Here is a 24000-nt window from a genome sequence, read left to right on the forward strand (position 1 = left end):
TGCCGCACGAGCCCACGTGAACGAGCTGTTACTATAGAAACCGTAACATTTTAGAACGAGCGCATTAACACGAACGTGTGATTTGAATTACAGCCGGAACTACAGTCGCGCTGCAGAAAATGCATTAATTCACACCTTCGGATTTGAGAATTCAACAGCGCTGTTGTAGGTATAAAGATAGTTATTTATTACATTTTTGACGCAAAACAACAACTGCCTTGCTGTTTACTGGAATTATGGGATATCGTTTAGCCAAACTGAGGAACCTTGACGAGCAGATATCACAGCTGCTTTTCACTTAAAAGTGCGTGGCTTGTACAGTCAGCAGCGTGGTGACGATATTATCTAGTTGACAAGGACAAGGCTGGCAGACTTGATGCTTATTATTTGAATAATTGCACTTCCCATTTTTTTTTCCCCCAAAAAGGCTTTTCATATTGCGCGAAAGGATCCAGATTTATTTTTAGCTGGGCGTGACGTGATTCCTAATGTCTTTCATTTCGTGATGCATAAATCGAGCAGACGAGTCAGATGGATCTGTGATGTGGTAGGCGAGCTGGTGGGATGCGCTTTGTCACCCGTATTGGCGTTTTTGGCCGTTTCACAGCTCTCCGCCAACTAACTGGGTCAGCTGTGGCCTTGAGTGCTACAATTAGCCAGAAAGTATCGGACAGGTCAGTGGAATTAGACAGATACACTGCTGGGTTGCTGCTTTTTTTTTTTTTTTTTTTTTTCTTGCATGTCGCTATTCCAATTTGTAAAAGTGTAAAAGTGCTTAGTGTGTGTCAAATGTCCAACATGATCACACTACTAGATTAAAAAAAAAAAAAAAAGGGTTAGAACGACACTTTTGTGGATTATGTTGTCTAAGAAGGTCACTCCTTTAAACTTGCCCAAATTAAGGACTGATTGATTACAGCTGGAACAATGCGGCCTGCCGAGTCTAGAACAGTAACGATCGGTGCAGGTTGTATATTATGATATAAATGTAGTTTTCATACAGTAATAGTAATATTATTATTTTACACTGCCGTTAAATCACATTTTTGTTATCAGTATGTATCGGTGATCTGCGGTGGGTTTTGGGTTGAAGGTCACCATCACCATCAGTGAGTTTTATCAGATAAAGTCCATCCAGTCAGATCTTATCAGACATTTTTTCATCCATCCAGTGTGCAACATACATAACATAGCATGACATCACGTACATTATATAACATAACATCACATAACATTACATAACATAATGTAACATTATATAACATAACATTATATAACATAACATAACATCACATAACATAATGTAACATTATATAACAACATCACATAACATAATGTAACATTATATAACATAACATCACATAACATTACATAACATCACATAACATTATATAACATAACATCACATAACATCATATAACATAACGTAACATTACATAACATAATGTAACATTATATACCATAACATCACATAACATTATACAACGTATCACACGATATTACATAACATCATGTAACATTATATAACATAACATACCATTATATAACATAACATCACATAACATTATATAACATAACATCAGGTAACATTATAGAACATAACATTACATAAAATTATATAACATAACATCACATACCATTATAGAACATAACATCACATAACATTATATAACATATCACATGATATTACATAACATCATGTAACATTATATAACATAACATAACATACCATTATATAACATAACATCACATAACATTATATAACATAAGATCATGTAACATTATAGAACATAACATTACATAACATTATATAGCATAACATCACATACCATTATAGAACATAACATCATGTAACATTATATAACATAACATGTAACATTATATAACATAAGATCATGTAACATTATAGAGCATAACATTACATAACATTATAGAACATTACATCACATAACATTTTAGAACATAACATTACATAACATTATATAACATAACATCATGTAACATTATATAACATAACATGTAACATTATAGAACATATCACATAACATTACATAACATAACATCACATAACATTATAGAACATTATAGAACATAACATTACATACCATAACAACATAACATAATATCACATCACATAACATTATATAACATTATATACAGTGGCAAGAAAATGTATGTGAAACTTTTGGAATTTCATGTTTTTTTGCATAAATTTGTCATAAAATGTGATCTGATCTTCATCATTGACAAATATAATGTGCCTTAAATAATAATACAAAAATAATTCTTATCTTTCATGTCTTTATTGAGAACAACCAAAAAAAAACCTCATAGTGCTTGTGGAAAAAGTATGTGAACCCTTGAGTTAATGACCTCAAAAAAGCTCATTGGAGTCAGCTTTTAACACACCTGGAGTGCGCTAAAACCCAAAGATCGTCTAAAAACTGAAGATTCCTGAAAAACCTAAACAACTACAGACCTCGAGAAGCTTAGAAAATTCCGAAAATCTAAATAAACCCTGCGTAAGATCTAAAGTTTAAAAAAATAAACGTATATAAAACGCCCGAGCTCAGGATACGGTCTCCATGGATTTTTCACGGGTTCTCGTGTCCACGAGGTTCCACTTGACCTGAAATAAAATTCTGCTGCGAGGCGTCTGTGGAGTCATTTCGTAGCGTTCTACACTTAATTCCCACGTTAAAGAAAAGTCATCGGGATGTCTCTCAGGCCCACCGTAGTACTCCATCCTTATTTGCGCAATCGGATCGACATCAGAGAGACGCTTTCTGGATCTCACGTGACTGTTAACCAGTGCAGTCTTACAGTAACATGCTCTAGCATCATTTATAAAGGAAATACAAATTCAATTCTCAATTAATCATCTGTATTTGTGTTTCTCCTGTTGGTCCTCTTCAGAACGGTTCTTTTTTACGTTGTAGAACGAACGTTAAGGGGTCGAGGGGAGCCTTTATTGGCTAATGGATAGTCACAATGCTACGGCCGTACTCTAATACAATATTCACAACAACAACAACAACATGATTAATCTTCAGTGTGGAATGTATTATTCATAGGAAATGTAGAATTGACTCCAGTAAATAGCTTTAGTGTGAAATAATTTCATTAAGTCCTCAGCCCGGGGAATAGAGTGGCTCTGTCTGAGCTTCGCCAATACAGCTGTCGCTTTCACAGACCGACGCTGGTGCCATCTGTGGAGATGCGTTACTGCAAATTGCTGACACCAATAAAGGAAATTTGCGTGTCTGCATCATGATTTAGCCCAGTTCGAGACATTCCCGGGTCAACAAGGGCGTTAAGTAAAGAATAAAACACTTGGGGATGTGGAGTTGCTGTGGAATGTCTGCAAAACAAGCTAGTTCCCGTTTTCACTTGTGTTATAGCAGCTATAAATGGTTGTTCCATCCCCAGCCTCGCGTTTTAAGATAAAATAAATAAATAAATAAATGAATAGAACGTGGCTAGCGTAAAACCACAAAGCGTAAACCCCTGTGTCCTGAAGATTTCGGAACGTTACGGCCTTACGTTCGGAGACTCCTTCGGTAAATGTCGAAACATCACCGTGTGAACAATTAGACGTGCGGAGAATTAAGCCACACTTTCCGACCAATCAGAATCGAGAATTCGACAGCGGCGTGGCGATAAATAAAGATAAAATGCGACCCATCCTTTAACAAGTTCTTGGAAGGTCTTAAACTGTAATTAAGAGTATGAGCGTACTACAGTACAGTATTAATATTCTACTAAATTGGGTCGTGAGAGTACAAATCGTTTGAATCGATATTTAAGTACAAGAACAGTTCCGAGTAAGTTGGGACGGTATGGAAAACGCTAATAAAATCGAAGAGGAGTGATTTGTAAATGTACTTTGACGTGTATTTAAACAACAACAAAAAAACGTTTAAAGACGAGGTATTTGATGTTTTAGCTGATCAACTGCATAGTTTTTCTGTTTTTTTTTTTTTTTTTGAAGATAAACGTTTATTTTGAAATTGATGCATGCGACACGTTCCAAAAAACGTTGGGACAGGGGCGATTTAGGACTAATAGCGATGTGAAGTTGAAATAAGAAGGTGATGTGAAAAACAGGTGAGGCGATCGTCTAATCATAGTATATATCATAGGAGCCTCCCAAAAAGGCCTTCAAGAGCGAGGACGGGTCGAGGCTCGGCAATCTGCCAACAGATGAGTCGGTGAATAATCCAGCACTTTGAGAAGAACGTTCCCCAAAGCAAATCGGTAGGATTTGGGGCTTTTCGCCGTCTACAGTGCGCAGTATAATTAAAACATTCAAGGAATCCGGTCAGATCTCGGTGCGTAAAGGGCGAGGCCGAAAACCACTTCTGAATGCGTGTGATCTCCGGTCCCTCAGACAGCACCGTCTTAAAAACCGTCATGAGTCTGTAATGGAGGTCCTGACATGGGCTCGGGAATACTTTGGTAAACCTTTGTCAGTCGACACCATTCGCCGCTGCATCCTCAGATGCAAGTGAAGGCTTTACTGCGCAAAGCAGAAGCCGTACATCAACACTGTCCAGAAGCTCCGACGACTTCTCTTATCTGAGATGGACAGTAGCACAGTGGAATCGTGTTTCGTGGTCCGACGAGTCGACATTTCAAATAGTTTTTGGACAAAACAGCCATCGTGTTCTCCGGGCCAAAGAGGAAAAGGACCGTCCAAGCTGTTACCAGCGTCAGGTCCAAAAGCCATCGTCTATCATGGTATGTGGGCGTGTCAGTGCACACGGTATGGGTAACTCGTACATCTCTGAGAGCAGCGTTAATGCAGAAAGACATGTACACATTTTGGAGCAACATACGCTACCATCCAGAGCAGGACAACGCCAAACCACATTCTGCCCGGATTACAAGCGCATGGTTGCGTAAGCAGAGAGTGCGGGTGCGAGCATGGCCTGCCTGCAGTCCTGCAACCGAAATAAGACAACGCAGGCACGGTACAGTTGCGCAGATGAAAAAATGCCCAATGCACGAATGTGTGGAAATTCCGCCTGCTAAACATAACCAACCGGTGTCTTCACTCGGCGCCCAAACTCTTAATAAGTTAGTAAAAGAAAAGCCGATGTTTCACAGCGATAAACAGTCGACTGTCCCAACTCTTTTTGGAGTGTCTTCCAGTCATCAGATTTGAAATGAGTGTATATTTTCACCAATAAATTCACTCCACCAACTAAAACATCAAATAATGTCTCAATGACGTGTGCTGAGTGTTGAACGGAATTTTCACACGACTCTTTTGTTTTGTTTTGTTTTTTTCCATACCGTCCCAACCTTTTTTTCGGAATCGGGGTCGTATATGAAAGTACGCTTCCTTCGGTGCGTTCTACCTTGAGGCTCACGGGTTCTGTTCTAACTGCATGAAGGCCCAGAGTTAAAAATGCAGCAGCGTTTTTCTAATCTGACCCGGAATCTGACTCTGAAACAGAAGTCCTGCACTCGATTACACGGCTACATTAAATGACACTACGTTACGCATGATACTTATTATTAGACCACCCCGGACATCCAGCGTCTGCAGGTCCTTATTAAGCTTTCCGATGAAAGATCTTCAGCTTTATCTTATCTCTCTGCGGCGAACAAAAGTTCCTCCTGCATGTTTCCCGGCAGAGAGCCGTAACGAGAGCCCTGTGGCACGTGCGTTCTCCGTCCCACGCGGATGATGCCACTGTTTGGTTTAAAGCTCATTTTCCATAAACAATGAACAGCCGTGTGGGGAAATAACTCATCGCTTGTTTTCGCCCTAACTCAATTTGCGCCTGGCGTCAGCACGGAAATACCTGCGCCGCGTCCGTTCGTTTCATTCGTTCACGTCTTTCCGAGAGACATAATCGTTTGGACGGAGAGAGAGAGAGAGAGAATTTTCATTCAGCTGATACGTACAACTCATCGTAGTGTTTACCAGAAGTCTCCGTACATAGGGGAAATGAACACCCTTTGAGCAAAAATGTCTTCCAACATCTTTCATACTCGGGTTATATCGTGAAGGCGTGTGAAAAAATAAGTACACCCCACGGATGTGCACATTTGGACGAGCAGACGCCTTTGGAACAGCGCCTATTAACGATAAGTCGATATCCTTGAACTGAAACGAGCTTTTTCGATCATTTATTCGACAGAAATATCAACACGTGATATTCTAGTGTGGAAAAAAAGTAAGTACACCCTTGGCTTCGGAAGCTAGTATTGCCCCCTCCAGCAGGAATCCCTTCTTGTAGGCGTCCTGCGTAGTCGTCCGCCAAATTTTCACCACTCGTCCGTGCGTATAAAACATCCGTACGTTTTCGCGAGCTGTCCGAGGGTCCTCTAGCACGTATCAAATCCGGGATCTAATTCAGACGTTTGAATGCTAACCCCGCCCCTCCGACCCTTTCGGACTTTATCGTCCCTCCTACGAGATGAGTCGAGTGAACAGTGTGAGGGCACGGCGGGAAAAAAACAAACCGTGTAGCGTGACGTGTGGACGCCGTCTAACGTTTTAAGCTTTCGAATTTGACACGATACCCCACGCTTTCTCAAATGTACAACGATAGACCCCGTGAGTCTAAAATAATTCCATTATCGTTCAGTGATGTGACTTAAAAGCAGGGATTTTGTTTTAAAGCAGTCGAAACAATAACGCACAGCCACCACGTCAGGAGCGTATTTAGTGCGTGCGTGTGATTCCGTAGTTGGACGCGTGTGTTAGGAGTGCATGTGTGTTACCGAGTGCTACTTTTCAGTCACGAAACACACACTTTTCAACACGCACTCGCTCATAACGTATCTCTCGTCCTGTCCACACACGGTCGGGACTGTTTTATGACGCCACAGACTGATTGGGTTGTGAAAGTTAGTGTGTGTTTGTATGTGTGTGGTCCTGCTTGTGTCCTCTATCGGCGAATCAGCCGCGTATATTGTGAATGAACGTGGTGTTGTGTGTCGTGAGATTTAAGAAGCTGGCAGGGAGACGAAGCCCTGTTGTTGATTATTTTCCTTTAGCAGCACGACGCGGAGGGTTTTATTCCTCAGATATCATCACATTTGATGTACTCATTAGTATGCAGACTTTTGGAGCATTCTGGAGCTTGTGTTTGTGATGGAGATGGTGTGTATGCGATATAAAGAGTATGTGTGTGTGTGTTTGTGTGTCTTGGGGGGACTTACAGTCCACATTATGGGAGATACCGATTGATCCATCCAGATGCCGTGCTCTGATCGGAGGAGACGAGCGAGTCTGGGGGTCTGCGAAGCGTGTTAAAGAGCTATATTATATTACGCAGTGCAGCTGATGTACTTTATTGTGTTGGAATAAAAATATATGAATAATATCAGTAATGCAATGGATGCGATATCTTGTGTAATAAAGCTTCGCGTATCCTTTCTACTTTAAGTAGGAAGCATTCTGCATTTAAAACTAGGGCTTTGGCAGAGAACCTGTGTGTGTGTGTGTGTGTGTGTGTGTGTGTGTGTGTGTGTGCTGTCCAGATTATAACACCTCTCCTCAAGCACATGCTAAAAGCAGCTGACAAGATGAAATTGGGTTAAACACACTGGTAATCTGGAGTACAGCAGCAGATCTGATACATCCGATCCTCATGCATCTGAATCTTTTGGTTTATTAAAAAAAAAACACACACAAAAAAAGTCCGAATCACTTTGATCAATCTGAATCGGACTTGATCTCAATCGGACTCTTCAATCGGTCGTGCATTGCACCGATAAACGGGAATCACGCCGATCAATCCGAACCACGTTAACATGTCTGAGTCATGTTGTTGAATCCGAATCACACTGACGAATCTGAGTAAGTGTGTTTAACCTGGATCTGGCCAGCCAGTCAGAATCGGACGCTTAGATCGATTCTTCGTTGCACTGATAAATCTGAATCGCACTGACGAGAGAATGGTGAATCTTGTTGATGCATGTGAATCGTGTTTTTTGAATCCGAATTGTTTTGATGAATCGGAATCACACGGATAAATTGGAATCCAACTGATACATACACAGACGAACGCACCCACAATGGGCGCGTGAGCATCAGGACTGGACTGTGGAGCAATGGAAGTAGGTGGCCTGGTTTGATGGATCACGTTTTCTTGTACATAGTGTGGACGGCCGGGTGCCTGGGGAAGAGCTGGCACCAGGATGCACTATGGGAAGAAGGCGAGCCGGTGGAGGAAGTGTGATGCTCTGGGCGATGTTCTACTGGGAAACCTTCATGTAGATGTTACACGTACGACCTTCCTAAACATCGTTGCAGAGCAAGCACACCCCTTCATGTCAGTGGTCTCTTTCAGCAGGATAAGGCACCATGACACACTGGAACGGTTTGAGGAACACGAAAAAGGCTTTTAAGGTGTTGACCCGGCCTCCAGATTCTCAATCCGATCCAGCGTCTGTGGGATGTTCTGAACAAGCGAGTCGGATCCATGGAGGCTTCACCTCACGACTTACAGAACTTAAGAGATCTGCTGCTAACATCTTGGCTCCAGATACCACAGCACACCTTCTGAGGACTCGTGGAGTCCATGCCTCGACTGGTTTTAACTGAACAAGGAAGACCTACGCAGTATTAGGCAGGTGGTTTTAATGTTATGGCTGATCAGTGTATAGAAATAGCAGAAAAAAATGAACCCAAAAACCTATTAATTACTCAGTGAAGGTGTGAGCGAATCATTATGAGTACATCGTACATTGTTTCGGCGCATTGAGGGATTAATCGAGTGCGCGGATGAGTTTTTGGACACCTCTCCGAAGTAGTGCACTATATAGGGATCGGGGATAATGTCTGACACATCGGCTGAGACATCTGAATCAGACTAATCCATCTGCGTGCACCCACTTTCATTTTAATTTTCATCCCTAATTTTCTGATTCCTAATCTTCCCTTAATCGGCACAGCTTAATGGCATAGGGGAGATCTTTTTTAGACTAACGAGGACGGATTCTGCTGGGCTTTGTCGGCTAATTTGGACGAGTGATTGATGTCCTGGGTAATGTGCAGCTCATAAAGAGGTTGCGTATCAGGAGAGACAGATGATAACCTGCCTCCTCTCGCAAGCTCTCGCTGTCCTGTTCCCGCTCTGGGCTTCATTAATAACTCCAGAGCAAATGAGACCTATGTTGGTCCTTCATTAGGAGTTCTGGATGGGAACCGTACAGAGATTTGGAGCCTTGATTTCAGCAGGATGAATCTGTTATCTGTGTGAAGTGGGCTGCTCAATAAATCTGTTCTTGGAACAGCAGCAGGTGAGCAACATGTACGCACATCTGGTGTCCAGAACAGCCCGGTATTTTGTTTTTCAGCACGTTGCTTCAATCAGTCGGCTTCGCGAGTCGGATGTCTTTTATGGTTGATGCTCTTATCTCATTTCTTAGCCCCAGTTTCACAAAAACATCATTGTTTTGAAGGTTTAAATTCGAATCCGATAAGAAAACGCACAGATCAGTTCACAAAATGAATAATAAATATAGATGCAAGCAGCGATTAACGGGGTCCAGGCACTCTTTGCATATAGCACCCCCCCAGTGTCCAGTTCTTTCCAAGTTACTAAGAACATCTACATTACATTTAAAATTGATGGCTTTTGACATCCAGAGCGACTTGCATTTTATCTCATTTTATATACAACTGAGCAGTTGAGGGTTAAGGGCCTTGCTCAAGGGCCCAACAGTGGCAGGTTGGTAATGCTGGGAATTGAGCTCATGACCTTCTGATCAGGAGTCCACTGTCTTAACCACAGAGCTATCACCGTCCATTTAAGAGACCATAGATAAGCGTAATGATCAAGCCTTGTGACAGCAGCTCAATGATAATTGTGTGACGTGAATACTGAAACCTGATTGGCTGAAGGCAGCCATGTTTCTGAAGTAATCCATTGTTGATTAAAAACCCACACCCCAGCCACTGTTGATATCCTCAGAACCCTGTACTAAACATGTCTTTCAAGTGGTTTGAATCCATACGAGTCAAGAATTAAAGCCGTTTGAGTAAACCAGTTCTGTGTCACTTGGATTGATTGACAGGTGGCGGCCATATTGTTAACAAATCATGTTTTTGATCATAATCGAGTCTCATGTTCTCATGAGTAGTTTGACACCGTTTTTGTGAACATGTAGGACAAAAACTGTAGGACTAGTTCGCAAGAACCACTAAATCTTACTTAAGGTGTTTTTGTTCGGGACGCGCGTACAAGGGAAACTTATCATATGGCTTTCACTCTCGTTTCTCTTTCAGCTGCAGAAGCTGAAGCGCTCGCTTTCCTTCAGGACCAAGAGCCTCCGCAGCAAAAGTGCCGACAACTTCTTCCAGCATCCGAGTCCCGAGGTTAGCAACAGCAACAGCACAGGACAGCTAAGTACCATCGGGGTGTCTGTCTTGCCCGAGTCCTGTTACATCCCACCCCTGAGTCCGCCTCCCATAATGCCGTCTGGACTTCCCCTGACCATCTGCTCGCCGTCGCGTGCGCCGCGTCCACCCGACCCCACGGCACACACCTTCCTGGAGCACACGTTCAAGAAGCCGCACTTCTGCGACCTCTGCAACCATATGATTGTAGGTAAGACCATGTGGTTCGTATGCTAATGAGACTTATAACATTTCGGAATAAAAACGCCCTTAGAATGATCTGTTAACGCTAAGCTACAGTGTGGTCACATGTGCACTGGATGTACTAATCAAAGCTAGGCGGGGTTTATCTAATTAACGGAAACTAGCCATCAACCAGTGTTATAATATGATCACACCTGACAGGTGTGTTTCAAATGTGTAGCGACAATATGTGTAGCGACAATTCTTATAATCGTAGCTAGCTAGTTTGCTAGTAAACTCACCTACTACCTTAAACGATACAATATAACAGTTATCCTAATCTTAGCACCCTCGCTAGCAAGCCGGGCTAGCTACGTAACTAAGGAATAAAACGTTTGGATGTCTGCTGTTTATAGGACAATAATACACACTTCTGACCAATCAGATTCAAGCATTCAACAGCTGTGCGTTATAACACCATGTGTGCTAATCCTGCAGAGGCAGTATTAATGTTACTTTGCGGTTCTTACACGGTTCTTTCATTAAAAGCTTGGTCCTGATGAGACCGATTGCATGATCTATATGATATGATCGGTTTCACACAATATGCCGAATATGGTAGCTATGATGTCGATAGTTGCAAATTTATAGCGAGTAAAAGTTTAAAAAGGGTGCTTTGAGGTCGATTTGGATCAGAAGAAGTAAATTGGTCCGTTCAAATCAAAAATTAGACTAATACATGGATGGATTTTCTGTTTCTGTTTAAAACTAAACTGCAGTTTTAAAATAGTTTTCTAAGATAGCTAACACACCATGCAATACAACGTGTAAATGAGCAAATTGTAGCTAGCTACATAAAACTGTAGCTAACATTGACTAATTATACTTAACTAAACATTAATGATACCCTGAATCAGACTCTCAGAACCCACTCCAAACACTAGCATCCTAGCCGACTTTGCTAACATCATCTGACAACAAGTGCGATGTTCTGGTTGATGCTAGTTTGCTAGATATAAGTACCTGTTAGCTAATTTGTCTGTTGTGGAATTAACACTCACTACTAGCTGATGTGTCTGTCGTTAATTCATTCACTCTCTTGGCTAACTTATCGATTAGCGATCTAACTGATATTAACAAATAGATAACTTGTCATTAAGTAGATATCTAACATCAACCACATAGCCAACTTGTCTACTGTTATTTAGCTATCTAACATTAAAACCTAGCTAACGTACCTATTGTTAACTAGTTATTTAACAATCATTAACCAGTAGCTAACTTGTCCATTGTTAATTAGCTAACTAACTAATGTTACCATCGGCAAACCTCTAAAAAGCTTCTAAAAAGCCATCTAAATAACGGTAACTCCTAGCTACCTTGTCTATTTTTAATTAGCTATATAACAAACGTTAAATGCTAGCTAACGTGTCTATTTTGAATTTGCTATTTAACAAACGTCAAACGCTAGCTAACTTGTCTATTGTTAATTACCTAACTAAAAAATATCACCCACTAGCTAATTTATTTATTGCTACCTAACTTAATTAGCTAAGTAACATCAATCACTAGTTAAATTGTGTATTGTTAATTCGCTATCTAGCTAACATTAATCTATACCTCACTTAGCTTTTCATAGTTAGCAATCCAACATCAACTGCTAGCTAACCCGTGTAATGACAATTAGCTATCGAAATAACACTAACCTCTAGTTAACGTTCCTGTTGGTTATTAGATATCTAACATTAAGTGTTAGCTAACTTATCTATTGTTAAATATTTATCGAAGTAAATGTTAACTGTTACCTAGCTGATCAACTATAGATTAGCTAGCTAACTAACGGTAACTGCTAGCTTTCAGTAGCTAGCCAGATAACTAGCAATAAACAAAATGCAGACTTGTCTGTAAGAGCTAGTTTACTGATTATTGTCTAGAGTGTAAATGTATTACAGAATGCATTTTATGAAAGATATGTTATGTATATAATCAACTGATTTTTTTTTTTCTGATAAAAGTCGGTGTTGATCGAAACATTGCTAATCACTGAATTGTTTTGTTGACTGCTTTATAAGTGGTGAAAATGTGACATTTCGTACACACAGTACCACAGCACGTGTTCTCTTTCTGTGGTAAACCCTCAGGTGATCTGTACAGTCTGGGTCTGTCTCTATAACGTCATCCTTTCTGGAAACTTCTGTAAAGAGGGTCAGTCGGTCTCCGCCGCGCTGCGTGTCCGATATAGCAGGCGGTCGTCGGCGATCACTGTGGAAACGTTCTACTTTTACACCCAGTGTGCTTGGAGCCTGGCCAGTTAAGACCACAGGGGACGTTACATAAAAGCGCCGCCCTACTGACAGAAACAAAACAGGGTTGTAAAGAGCTCCAGAAGAATGGATGTTTTTTGAGGTTTCGAGATCACAGTCTAGCACATTCCAAGCACACACATAACCGCAACAGATTCACAGTGCTTCATTTTCAGCGATCCAAAATGGTCGGAATATATTTATATGTATTAGAGATGCACCGGTGTATCGGCCAATAATCGGTATCGGTAAAGGCAATTTTTCATCATTGCCGATTGTATCCTGTCAAAGAGGGCGGGGAAAACGCATCGGATTCGCGCTGTGTGTAAAGGAGATGTCTCTCGTGTGGAATGACGAGGAAACTGCAGTTTGTAATCTCTGTAATCGCTGCCCTGGTAAAAAAATTGACACCGGAAGTGAGCGGCAGTGAAGCGGGAGTTTCGGCGTCGAGTCTAATCTATCATTTCATTTCCCCCGCGCTCCTCGAGCTGAATTAAAGCGCCAGTACACCGCTGAAAGATTTAAATGAAGATGAGTTGACCAAAAAATATATATATCGCACGGAAAACTATATTCGTCGAGTAGGTATATTTCATATCCAGTGCATGTTAATATATAAAAAAGTTGATGTTATATAAGACCAGCTTGATGTTCAGTGATGAGGTAGAAATGCTCGTGTTTGTGGAGAGTGAGTGTGAGACTAACAGGAGGGTTTTACAGAAATCAGTCGATGTTAATACGAATGAATAACATTCGATAAGTTAATAATCTCACGTTAATCTTCAGGATTGAGTTCATGCGTCCGTGTTAATTACAGTGATGTGTTTTGTGTTGATGAGACCAGTTACTGTCAAACAACTTGCTGAAATGGAGAGAATAAAGCTTTTATTTGCAGTCCTTTCAGAACCGTGGAATTCATCATTATTCGTTTAAAAGAAGTGGTAAAAGTATCGGTATCGGTCATCGGTATCGGATGAGAAATTTAGCATCGGTGCATCTCTTTATATATAGAAATACACAAAGAGCACATTATATGGTGTGTAACTGTGTGATTCTAGAACAGGTCATGGTGAAATGTGCGCGGGAACGTTTCAAGCCTCGTCTATTCAACTTCAAGGATTTTTTTTTTTTTAAAAACGGTTTCCTCCATCACGTGTCCCACTGGAGAACTACATGCAGGTGATCAGTTTGGCAAATATTTCCCTGTGAGCTTAGCTAATGTTACCTAACAAGAAGCTGTTTCAATTACGGCCATCTTACTAGCCGTCATCGCTAGCCGTCACACTGCTAGTTAATTATCTATCGCTAACTAGCAATCTGACTAACACTGACCGCTAGCCATCTGCGTCACCGATCAATCTGAACAGGTAGTGAAGGTTTTTATTTCACCAGCGTGTGAGTCTGCTCTTCCTCAGGTGGAATGTGAGACGCCTCGAGGAACAACGATTAAAACCGAGGGACTGCGCGTCATATTATTACACCGCCGTTTAAGAACACACGAGCAAACCACGATGGGGCATGGCTGTTCTGGGAAAATACTAAACAACGTTGATGTTTAGAAAGTAAGTTAAACTAAAAGACAGTGTTCGGTATCCATACAGATCGATATATTCGATTAGATACGTTGAATTGAGTCCGTAAGTAAGGAATAAAACACGGAGTCACCGTTACCTACGGAGGACCGCGAGCGTCTCGGAAATGTTAACCCGTCGATAAAGGGTTCAAATTGAAATCGTGGAATTTCCAGACGTATTTAAAAAGAGAAATAAATAACCGGATTCACGAGCGTCACAGCACGTCCCGAAGCCTGTCTTATTCCTCTGATACGACGGCAAGTTTTTCATTTATTAAAGAACGACGTCATCGTTTTTATCCGCTTACAGTCACGTTTATTGTTTACGGAACATTATTAACGTGACTTTAGGGTTATTACTAACGATATATAAATCAGCTATAACGAGTCGTGTCATCCCCAGCATCTCTTTTATCACGCGCTTGAAGTCCGTAGTCTGTAGGCGGATGTCTGAATAGCGACGTCCACCGTCTCGGTACTAAATCCCCTCTGCGTTCTTGGACACCTCGCTCTACTCTGAATACTCCGAATGCCGACGAGGAATGAAGAAGAAGTGGGTTTTAGACGCGTTAGATCATACACCGTGACTAGGTATCGAGGGACTTGTGCATATTGTAATGATGTTTGATTTTCAATAACGATGCCCAGAACAATTACACACATCGCTGCCAGATTCATCAGCACGTAGAAATGTTTATTATTCGCTTTTCAGCATGACTCATGGTCGGTCCTTATCGGCGATAGTTATTCCTCGAGGTTCGGCTGTGAAGTAAAGACACGGGCACGCTCTCGCTTTAACGTGTGAATAACATACAGTATGTGACGTCGCCTTTAATGGGAAACTGGCAGAGGTACAACTCTGTCAGGTTTTTATGAATGAGTCTACAGGTGGAGTCTGGGATGCAGTTATAGGAGTGTTTTTTTGTTTTTTTCTTGGAGAATCATTGCAAAATATGATCAAATGGCATGTCGAATGAGTAAAGGATCTGGGGGGAAAAAATAAAACGACTAATATGATTTGAAAGCAAACAATTTTGTACATGAACCGTCGTTTGAAAAAATATTGTGTGTGTGTGTGTGTGTACAGGCATGTGGTGGACAAACCTGTCGCTTAAACCGACTTTAATAATGTCATTTTTGAATATATCGTGATATGAAACATCCGACGGTATGTTTTTTTTTCCTTTATCGTGTACACTAGCTCACAAAAGTGAGTACACCCCTGACATTTGTGTAAATATTTGATGATATCTTTTCATGTGGCAACACTGAAGACATGGCAACTTTTCTACAACGTAAAGTAGTGAGTGTACAGCTTGTGTAACGGTGTACATTTGCCGTCCCTTCAAAATAACTCCACACGCAGCCGTTAACGTCTAGACCGCTGGCAACCAAAATTAGGGAAGACAGATCTCAGTGTTGAAAGGAATAGATCAGGAGAGGGGTGTAAAGGATATTTACAAAACATTGGATGTAGCATGGAACGCCGTGAAGCTACAGTGACGTCATCAAGATGAGGACGTCGCTCGGAAATTTACCAAAAGGACAACGGTCTCTCGTATTCTTCAGACGTCTGGGCTGTGGGGTAGTGCGGCTAGACGGAAGCCCTTTCTCAGATCTCCGTCTCGAGATCGTGTGTCCGAGCTAATAAAGAAAGAAGAGCTGGTGGCAGGACAGTGCCGATTTGGTGTAGTCATAGAGCTGCGTGTCATCCGCATAACGACGAGGCCAGGCGGTGGATAATACGGCCAAAGGGAAGCATGTAGGTTAAGAACTGGACTGGGTCGAGTACAGAGCCCTGAGGGGCACCTTGAGTAACAGAAGCTGAAGGGGATTCGTGTTTGTTGGTTTGATGGTAATGAAATGTCTTTTAGTCAGATAAGAGGTAACCCATGCAGAAAGTATGTCATGTGTGACGGAATCAAATGCAGCATGAGAATACTAAGAGAGAGAGAGCGAGAGAGAGAGAGTGTGTGTGTGTGTGTGTAAGCAGGGTAATGCCCGATGGATGAGCAAATGAGACCGCTCGTTAATGAGCTCAGGATGTTAATAAGGACGGACGCAGGATCAGTGCAGATGTCCACCTGTGAGCTAAAGAGAGAGAGAGAGAGAGAGAGAGAGATACGGAGATAGATACATTTAGTACTACCCTTCAGACGCTAAATAAGATGTCTCCCGGAAGACAAAACACTAACAATTTTCCCCGATCATCCTGTTCAAAAGTTTACACCCCCCTGGCTCTTAATGTGTCGTGTTGCCTTCTTGAGCATCGGTGAACGTTTGCACCGTCTGTAAGAGTCGTGTACGAGTCCCTCGGTCGTCCTCGGCGTGAAAAGACGGATCTCGACATCATATAGCCGCCGTTGGAAAGAGGTCAAATATGCAGAAGATGCTGGAAAAGTAAAGAACGCGCAGGACCCGGAGGATTTTCCTGACAAACAAGGGCCTCATGAACAACTCTCACAAAACATAAAAACATCATGCCGGGGATCATCCAGGTAACAAGACACGGTATTAAGAATAAAGGGTGTGTAAACTTTTGAACGGAGTCATTTTTTTAAGAAATTCGGCTATTATCTTGTCTTGTAGAGTATATGTAAACATCTGTTATATGAAATAGCAACATGGGATAACAACATGGGATTTTTATGATTCGTACAAGGGGTATGCTAACTTTTGGGCACAGCTGTATCCCGTCCCATTTCTTTTATGAGACTCCGTTACGCCCCATGGGAAAATAGGTCTTGTGTTAAAAACAGAACAGAAGTTATTGAATTTCTAGCACAGTTACAGCCTACGTACACATTATGGTCACATGACCATAAAATGAAAGATGCGTATGTAGGGTGATGACTGCGTACGCGCTGTAAAACCCCGCCCATCTCTGTGATTCATACAGATATCGTGTATCCTGTGCGAATCTGACTTAATTACTACAGATGTCATCCGGCAGCGTTACTTAACATACATCTGTCCATAAATCTGATCCAGACCCAACAGTAGTTAAGAGTATATGTGTGTGTGTGTGTGTGAATGTGTGTGCGTGTGCGTAAGCAGCGTAATGCTTGACGGATGGGCGAAGGAGACAGCTTGTTAACGTACTCAGGCTGTTAATAGGGCCGGACGCAGGGCCAGCACGGATGCAGTAACGTGAAAGAGAGCGAGAGAGGAAGAGAAGAGAACGCGAATGTGAGGAAAGCCAATTCATAAACAGACCACGGAGATAATCAGTAACGAACGTCAAGTCATTCGGAAAACACACTCTGAAAAAAAAGAAAAAAAAAAGAATAACAACGTCCGAGATTCCCGAACTCGATTGCCGTAGAAAATAAAGGATGAACGATAACAAAGGAAGTAACGACGACGTTATTCAAAAAATAAATAAATAAATAAATGCGCAAGCTATCACGCAAGATCACGGGATACTCACAGACGACAAAGTCTAAAGCAGTGGTATTTATTTTATTATTTTTTTTATCAATACACAGGATTCAGCGCTGTTACTTACACTCTAGCCGCGATTCCCCCAAATCCTAACTAAAGCGCCGTAATTAGTCTGGACAATCAGACGATTTCACGTCATCCCTGAAGCAGGACGAGGAAACCGTATGTAAATGAGGTTTTTCTGTGTGCTAAATGTTCTGAAGTTCACGTCAAGCCCGGATCACGAAGAGTCTCGTGAATGGTAAAAACCCAGACTTCAGACAGTGTGTGTAATTATGCTTCAAGTGTAGTGCGCAAATAAATAAATAAATAAATAAATTTCCAGCAAAAAAAAAAAAAATACCCCGTTACCATGGTAATAGTGCTTTTTTCCCTTTGAGAAAGGATCTGATGATTGTGATAGACAAAGACACGATTCTGCGGAATTCTCTCTCATTATTAAAATCTTTAAACGTTATAGTTTTGTTTGCGAGTCCTGCAAATTAAATACGTGCCCTTCGGTGGTATTCGTTTTACAAACACGCATATACAAATCCACGCCGCTGTGGAAGTGAATTTCAGGAAATGACTAATCCGGTGCTGAAACCGATCTGTTTGCATTCCTTTTGCTCTACATTTGCCTTCTTTCAGGTAATACATGCGCCTCGTATTCATCAGCGCAGACACACGAAACAGACGGCACATGCTAGTTTGCTCGTGTGAAAGATACGGTTCTTTGTAAACACTGTCACACAGAATTCGACTATTTATTTTTTTTACTGTAATTTCCCAAACAGTCTAGCTTGGAATATGCCTGTGATTTATGGATATCTGGATGTTTTTTGAAACCCAAACCTCAGCATATAAGGAGTTCATCGCTAGCAGCACATGCTAGGAGAGTCAAAAGGGAGCGTATGTATGTCCCCAGGGTCCTATCTTCCGTAGATTTATACGGCACTGGGACTAAGGATAAAAACGGTTACCGGTTTCACGATAAACCACGATAACTGATAACCGTGATAGTTTTGGTCACGATAACCGTGATATGAAATTTTCCTTCATAACGTTCGTGAATTTCATGAGTGGGTGCAGGATGGATTTTAAACTAATGTATGTTGTTTATTTAAATGTGTCTTTGGTAGGTCCAGTTAAAGGGTAATAAAGTTAACAAGGTCCTGACGACAATAAAACCTTTGGAAGAGTTAACAGAATAATATTGAACTGGGGAACATAGGACCCTGGGGACATCGGGATGATCCCAATGCGGGGAGAAAAGAAAGCAAAAGAAAGACACGTACTACGCTCACAGCTGGGAAGAAACCCTCTTCCGAAGCGAAACAGAACCTGGGACAAGCTAATAAGCTAACTAGCGCAGCTAGCTCATTCACTTCATTTAAAGAACAGCTAGCTAACGTTATAAAGGAGGGCGCTAGAGTCTAACGAAAGTACTGAAAATGTACCGATACTCAGCTTGGACAAAAAAAAAAAAAAAAAAATTAGCGATGTATCCCTACTAACAATAGAAAAAAGTATTTACACCCCTAAATATTGACAGTCTACACCCTGCGTACTGATTTGCTACACACACACACTTTAGAGAACATTTAAATACGTCACAGCTAGAATAAAGGGACGATGGAGAAAAAAGGAGTCATGCGCTTAGTTTTAGCTTGGACGTCTATCACGCTATCGTGAAGGGCTAAAGCGCTTAAATGTGCCGCATTGGGTTTGCGGTTATTCAATTTATGACGGCCGTAAAGCGAAGCCAAACAATACGTCCAAATCTGTTTCCCTCGCGAGTGTCTGCGTGGGCGTCGCCATTTGGTCTCGCTGACAAGGGAACGTGAAGGAAGACATACCGGAGACGAGTCGCATTTTCATCCTGTGAAGGAGAACTTCATGTCCTAATAGGTACAGAAATGTATATACACATAAAGAAAACACCACGTTTATCGGACGTACCTGAACACCGACGGAGTCGTGTCGGAATACGGCTGTGTGTGTTTTTAAACCTGTTTTAATAGAGGAAGTGAGGAAGTGATGGCGGACGACGCGCCGCGATTCGGAGATCCCGGGATGAGGTGACGAGTCACGCCACGGCAGCTCCAGATGGCATTAGAGCACGCCAGTGCATTGTGGGTAATGAGGCTGAGCGGGTAGATGGAGAAGAGGGTTGGAGAATGACCGCAGGATCAGGGCCGTATCGGATGTTCTTCTCACAAACGTGCAGTGTGTCGCTGAGGAGACTGAAAGGAACTTCAACGGATTTGCTTTGACTATTAAAAAAATTTAAAAAAGTTTTTACGTTTAGAGCGACACAGACTTCTGCCGATAGACGTTAGATTTCTTCTCACTCGATTTTATGGAGCTAGCTCCTGCATCTTTTGGAGCTGCCGTTCACACGGCACTGATCAGAACCCCGTGTTGGTTATTCTAGCGTTAGGGTAAAAAGAAAATCGAGTGTGTGTCTTTATTGAGTCTGAAAAGACCTCCAGACCAGACAGGAAGTGATGAGGGAAGAGGAGAATTCATGGCTTAGCAAAAGAACCATCAATCCTCCTCTGAGAGAGAGAAACAGAGAGAGAGAGCGAGAGAAAGAGACAGACAGGGAGGGGTGGAGGAGGGGGGGGGGGGGGGAGATTAATAAATGAAGACTAAAAGCGTGAGAGCCCAAATAACTAAAGACACAGCTCGAACTAAATAAAGGTTGATTTATAATCCCAAGCTTGAAGATGAATGGCTTATTGGCTCTGAATGTCTTCTCTTCTTTAAGAGGAAAATCGAACTGGCCTAATTCAATTTTTCCGTACATGTCGGGGAAGAGCGATCTTACTGAAGAAAGCGCGGCTGCGTTCGCGTCTTCCGGGCCGTATCCGACGTTGGCGACTTAAGCTCAGAAGTATTTACAAGGAGGACGTTCTTTGTATTCAGAACCACCTTAGGCAGGGAGCTTAACTCAATAAGTGGCTCATTCGGATTAGTAAAACGACCTGTTTGGTGTCCTTGTCCAGAGCGACTTACGTTCATACATCCGAGGGTTAAGGGCTTTGCCCAAGGACCCAATGGTGGTGGCTTGGTGGTGCTGGGAACTCACGACCTTAACCATGTCTTAACCGTTGAGCTACCACTGCCCGGAAGACGTTCAGGACGGGATTAAACGTACACAGGGTCCAGGGGTAATTTCTTCGTTCGTTCTACACGAGCTCCTCCCTTGTGACTTTATTTCCATTCCAGCGATTACTATCTTTGGCTCGCCCAAAACTAAACTAAGAGCTCTTCTCGACTCCAGCACCACGTCGGACGGCGTGTCGTGAACCGGGCGCGATCGCGTGACGATCACGTGATGCAAACATAAAGATCAGTACAACATATAACCCGCTAGAAACTCCCTTCTCCCGTGGTGATTCTAGTGCTGTCCTTACGCGAGAGGTTTATCACCGAGGAGACGTGTAAAAATTGGATTACAGACGTTCCCCTGATGAACTAATCCCATCCGAATAGGGCTTTTCACAGCTTCATGTGTTCAGCGGAACGGACAACAGAAGCTGAATGACACGAGAGAAAGACGTCGCGTCGCTCTGCTCTGAAGTCAGACAGCAGGCTGTTACGGTTCGATACGAAATAGGTGAATAGGGAACATAGTTTTCCAACGACATTGAAATCGTTCAACTCAGCAGCCATAACGATCCGACGGAATCGGCTGGTGAGTCCCGATACCAACGTGAGTCGTCTCGGGCCTTGTTCGCTCCGTCAAGGGATCTCAATATACATACAGCATCACATTTTACCCTGACCAAACCTACCCCTTGAAACAGAATTTCAATTACAGATGATTAAATATTGACTTTCCATTTCCTATGTATAGATTCTCCAGTTGACTTTTGTGAAAAATCACGACCCCGTCGTCCCCGATTCAAATCTGTATCGGTGCGCACACGCCAACCAACCCCCCCCCCCCCCCCCCACCCCCACCCCCCCCCAGTCAACTCATTCCCGCTCGTGAGTTTTTCCGTGTACTCGGTCATCCAGGCTTTAACAGCAGGAAATTACCCCGTGTCCGGAGTCTCCCGTGTGACGTGTGTAATCCTGAGAATTTATAGTGAGCCTCCATCACACGCGCTCACAAAAAGACCCTTTAATAGAAAAGATCAATCAAACACATCAGATATGAGGCTCTTTTGAAGCATTGAGCGCGGGTGATGTGGATGTGTACGGTTCAAAATGGCTTCAAAGGAGTGGACGCTTGACAATCAATGAATCCATAAAGTGTGTGTGTGTGTGTGTGTGTTCATGCATATGTATATGATGGCAGACCAGCAGAATGGAGGAAGTGACATGTCTGATAATGCAACTATTCTAATGCGTTGTTGTTTCTATAGTAACGCCTTACACTTGTATGGTGGACAGTCCGCATAATCTATGACGTTTGCCAAATTTGGCGGTTTGGACCAAATTTGTAGGAGGAGTAGCGAAGACACATTTTTTGAAAAAAATCCAGGATGGCGGAAAATCTAATTGGCATCATGAGGTGTGTTGAACTCGTCTCGGCCCAGGGAATCCAGGGATGCCCTGGATTTTACATTTTGCGCACACGGTTCAAATGTTATGACCATATATGTACTTCCAAATTCGGCCGATATTTGACCAGGTTTGGTGGCGCTTGAGCGTTGGCAGCACTTGGCACTTGGCCTTAGATGTTCCTTAGACCCTCCCTAATCACTTTGCCAAATTTCACTACTTCTTACCAGACGGTTCTATGGGTTGCCATAGACAACCTCGCCAGAAGAAGAAGAAAAGGTCCCCTAAAAAGCTAGAATAATAATACCGAAGGTGCTTGGCCCCCTGATAATACTAAAGATCTTCTGGGGGCACGGTGGCTGAGTGGTTAGCCTTGCACCTCCGCGGTTGGGGTTTTTGAATCCCACCTCCACCCTGTCTATGTACTTTTTTTGTAAGTTCTCCCCGTGCTTCGGGGGTTTTCCCCGAGTACTCCGGTTTCCTCCCCCATTCCAAAGACGTGTTGTAGGCTGACTGGCATTTCTACGTTGACCATAGTGTGTGAATGTGTGTGTGATGGGTTGGCACCACGTCCCGGGTGTCGTCCCCCCCCACCTCCTTTGTGCCCTGAGTTCACTTTGATAGGCTCCAGGCGACCGTGTGTAGGATGAGCGATATGGAAAATGAACGGACCTTCTCACATCGTCTTCACCAGATCGATAATTACACTTTGAAGTAACAACGCATGCGCTATCGCCATGTCAACGTGGGACGGACATACAGACGGGACAGCTTCAATTATTACCTTTATTTTTGTGATTTTGATGCCGATTTCAGGAGTTCAGAGCTCTGCTGTAGAACACGACACGATGAAAATACTCAGCGCTCCACAGGGACTAGAGATATTAAATATGCATGTGATTGAACTGAAGTCAGATTGTCTTCCGCATGTGTATGTGTGTGTGTGTGTGTGCATATCTAGTGTCAGTGGAGGGAACCCAGAGCATGGACTCAAATCAGTTCCACAGCTCAGGTAACACTTGTGTTTGTCACTGTTTTCCATCGTGTGTAATTAAAGCCCAGAGGACTGTGTGGAGTCTGCGTGAGTTGTGTGACAGAGAGACGAGTGACTTCATTTCCTGTTCAGAGGTTAAGGATGTCTTGTGTCACCTGAGATTTGCTCATCTACTGAATATTTTACAGCGGAATAACAAAACACACCGGCTGAGGATTCTCGTTGCGTAACAGTGCACATACTGCAGCGCGCGAGAGAGAGAGCGAGAGAGAGAGCGAGAGAGATAGCACAAGGGACAGATTCTGCTCTGAAGGTGCTAATGTGTGTGACTTAAAGGGTTACACATCCTTGTGGAGTACTTCAGGTCATAAAGCAGGAAGCTTACTTCGTATTTAATGTCATAAGCACCTTGCATAAAAGTTCATTTCATTACACAACCGTGTGTTTTCCTGCCAGAAAGAATTCCAAGTGGAACCCTTTTTAAATAGCGACCCCTTGAGAAACCTGAACGGTTATAGGTCGAGTAGAGTAGAACCCCGCAACGGAGTCAAATACAAATCAAGAACCCTTTTCTTCTATGAGTCCTGCATACGGGTTCTTCGTCTGTCCCTCTGGTGGGATCCTTAAAAGATTCTGTTTTCAA

The 24000-nt window shown here is 42.5% G+C and overlaps 1 protein-coding gene across 4 annotated transcripts in view; it reads left to right on the forward strand.

The window, feature by feature from the left end:
* Window positions 1-24000, forward strand: part of stac (SH3 and cysteine rich domain) — a 63882-nt gene that overhangs the window by 2625 nt on the left and 37257 nt on the right. For all 4 annotated transcript variants that reach the window (XM_053682635.1, XM_053682634.1, XM_017476464.3 and 1 more), the window contains exon 2: window positions 10253-10574. In XM_053682635.1, the coding sequence (XP_053538610.1) occupies window positions 10253-10574 (322 nt within the window). The remainder of the gene's footprint in view (window positions 1-10252; window positions 10575-24000) is intronic.

This window comes from Ictalurus punctatus, chromosome 9 (assembly GCF_001660625.3).
Source record: "Ictalurus punctatus breed USDA103 chromosome 9, Coco_2.0, whole genome shotgun sequence".
NCBI classification, from domain to species: domain Eukaryota; kingdom Metazoa; phylum Chordata; class Actinopteri; order Siluriformes; family Ictaluridae; genus Ictalurus; species Ictalurus punctatus.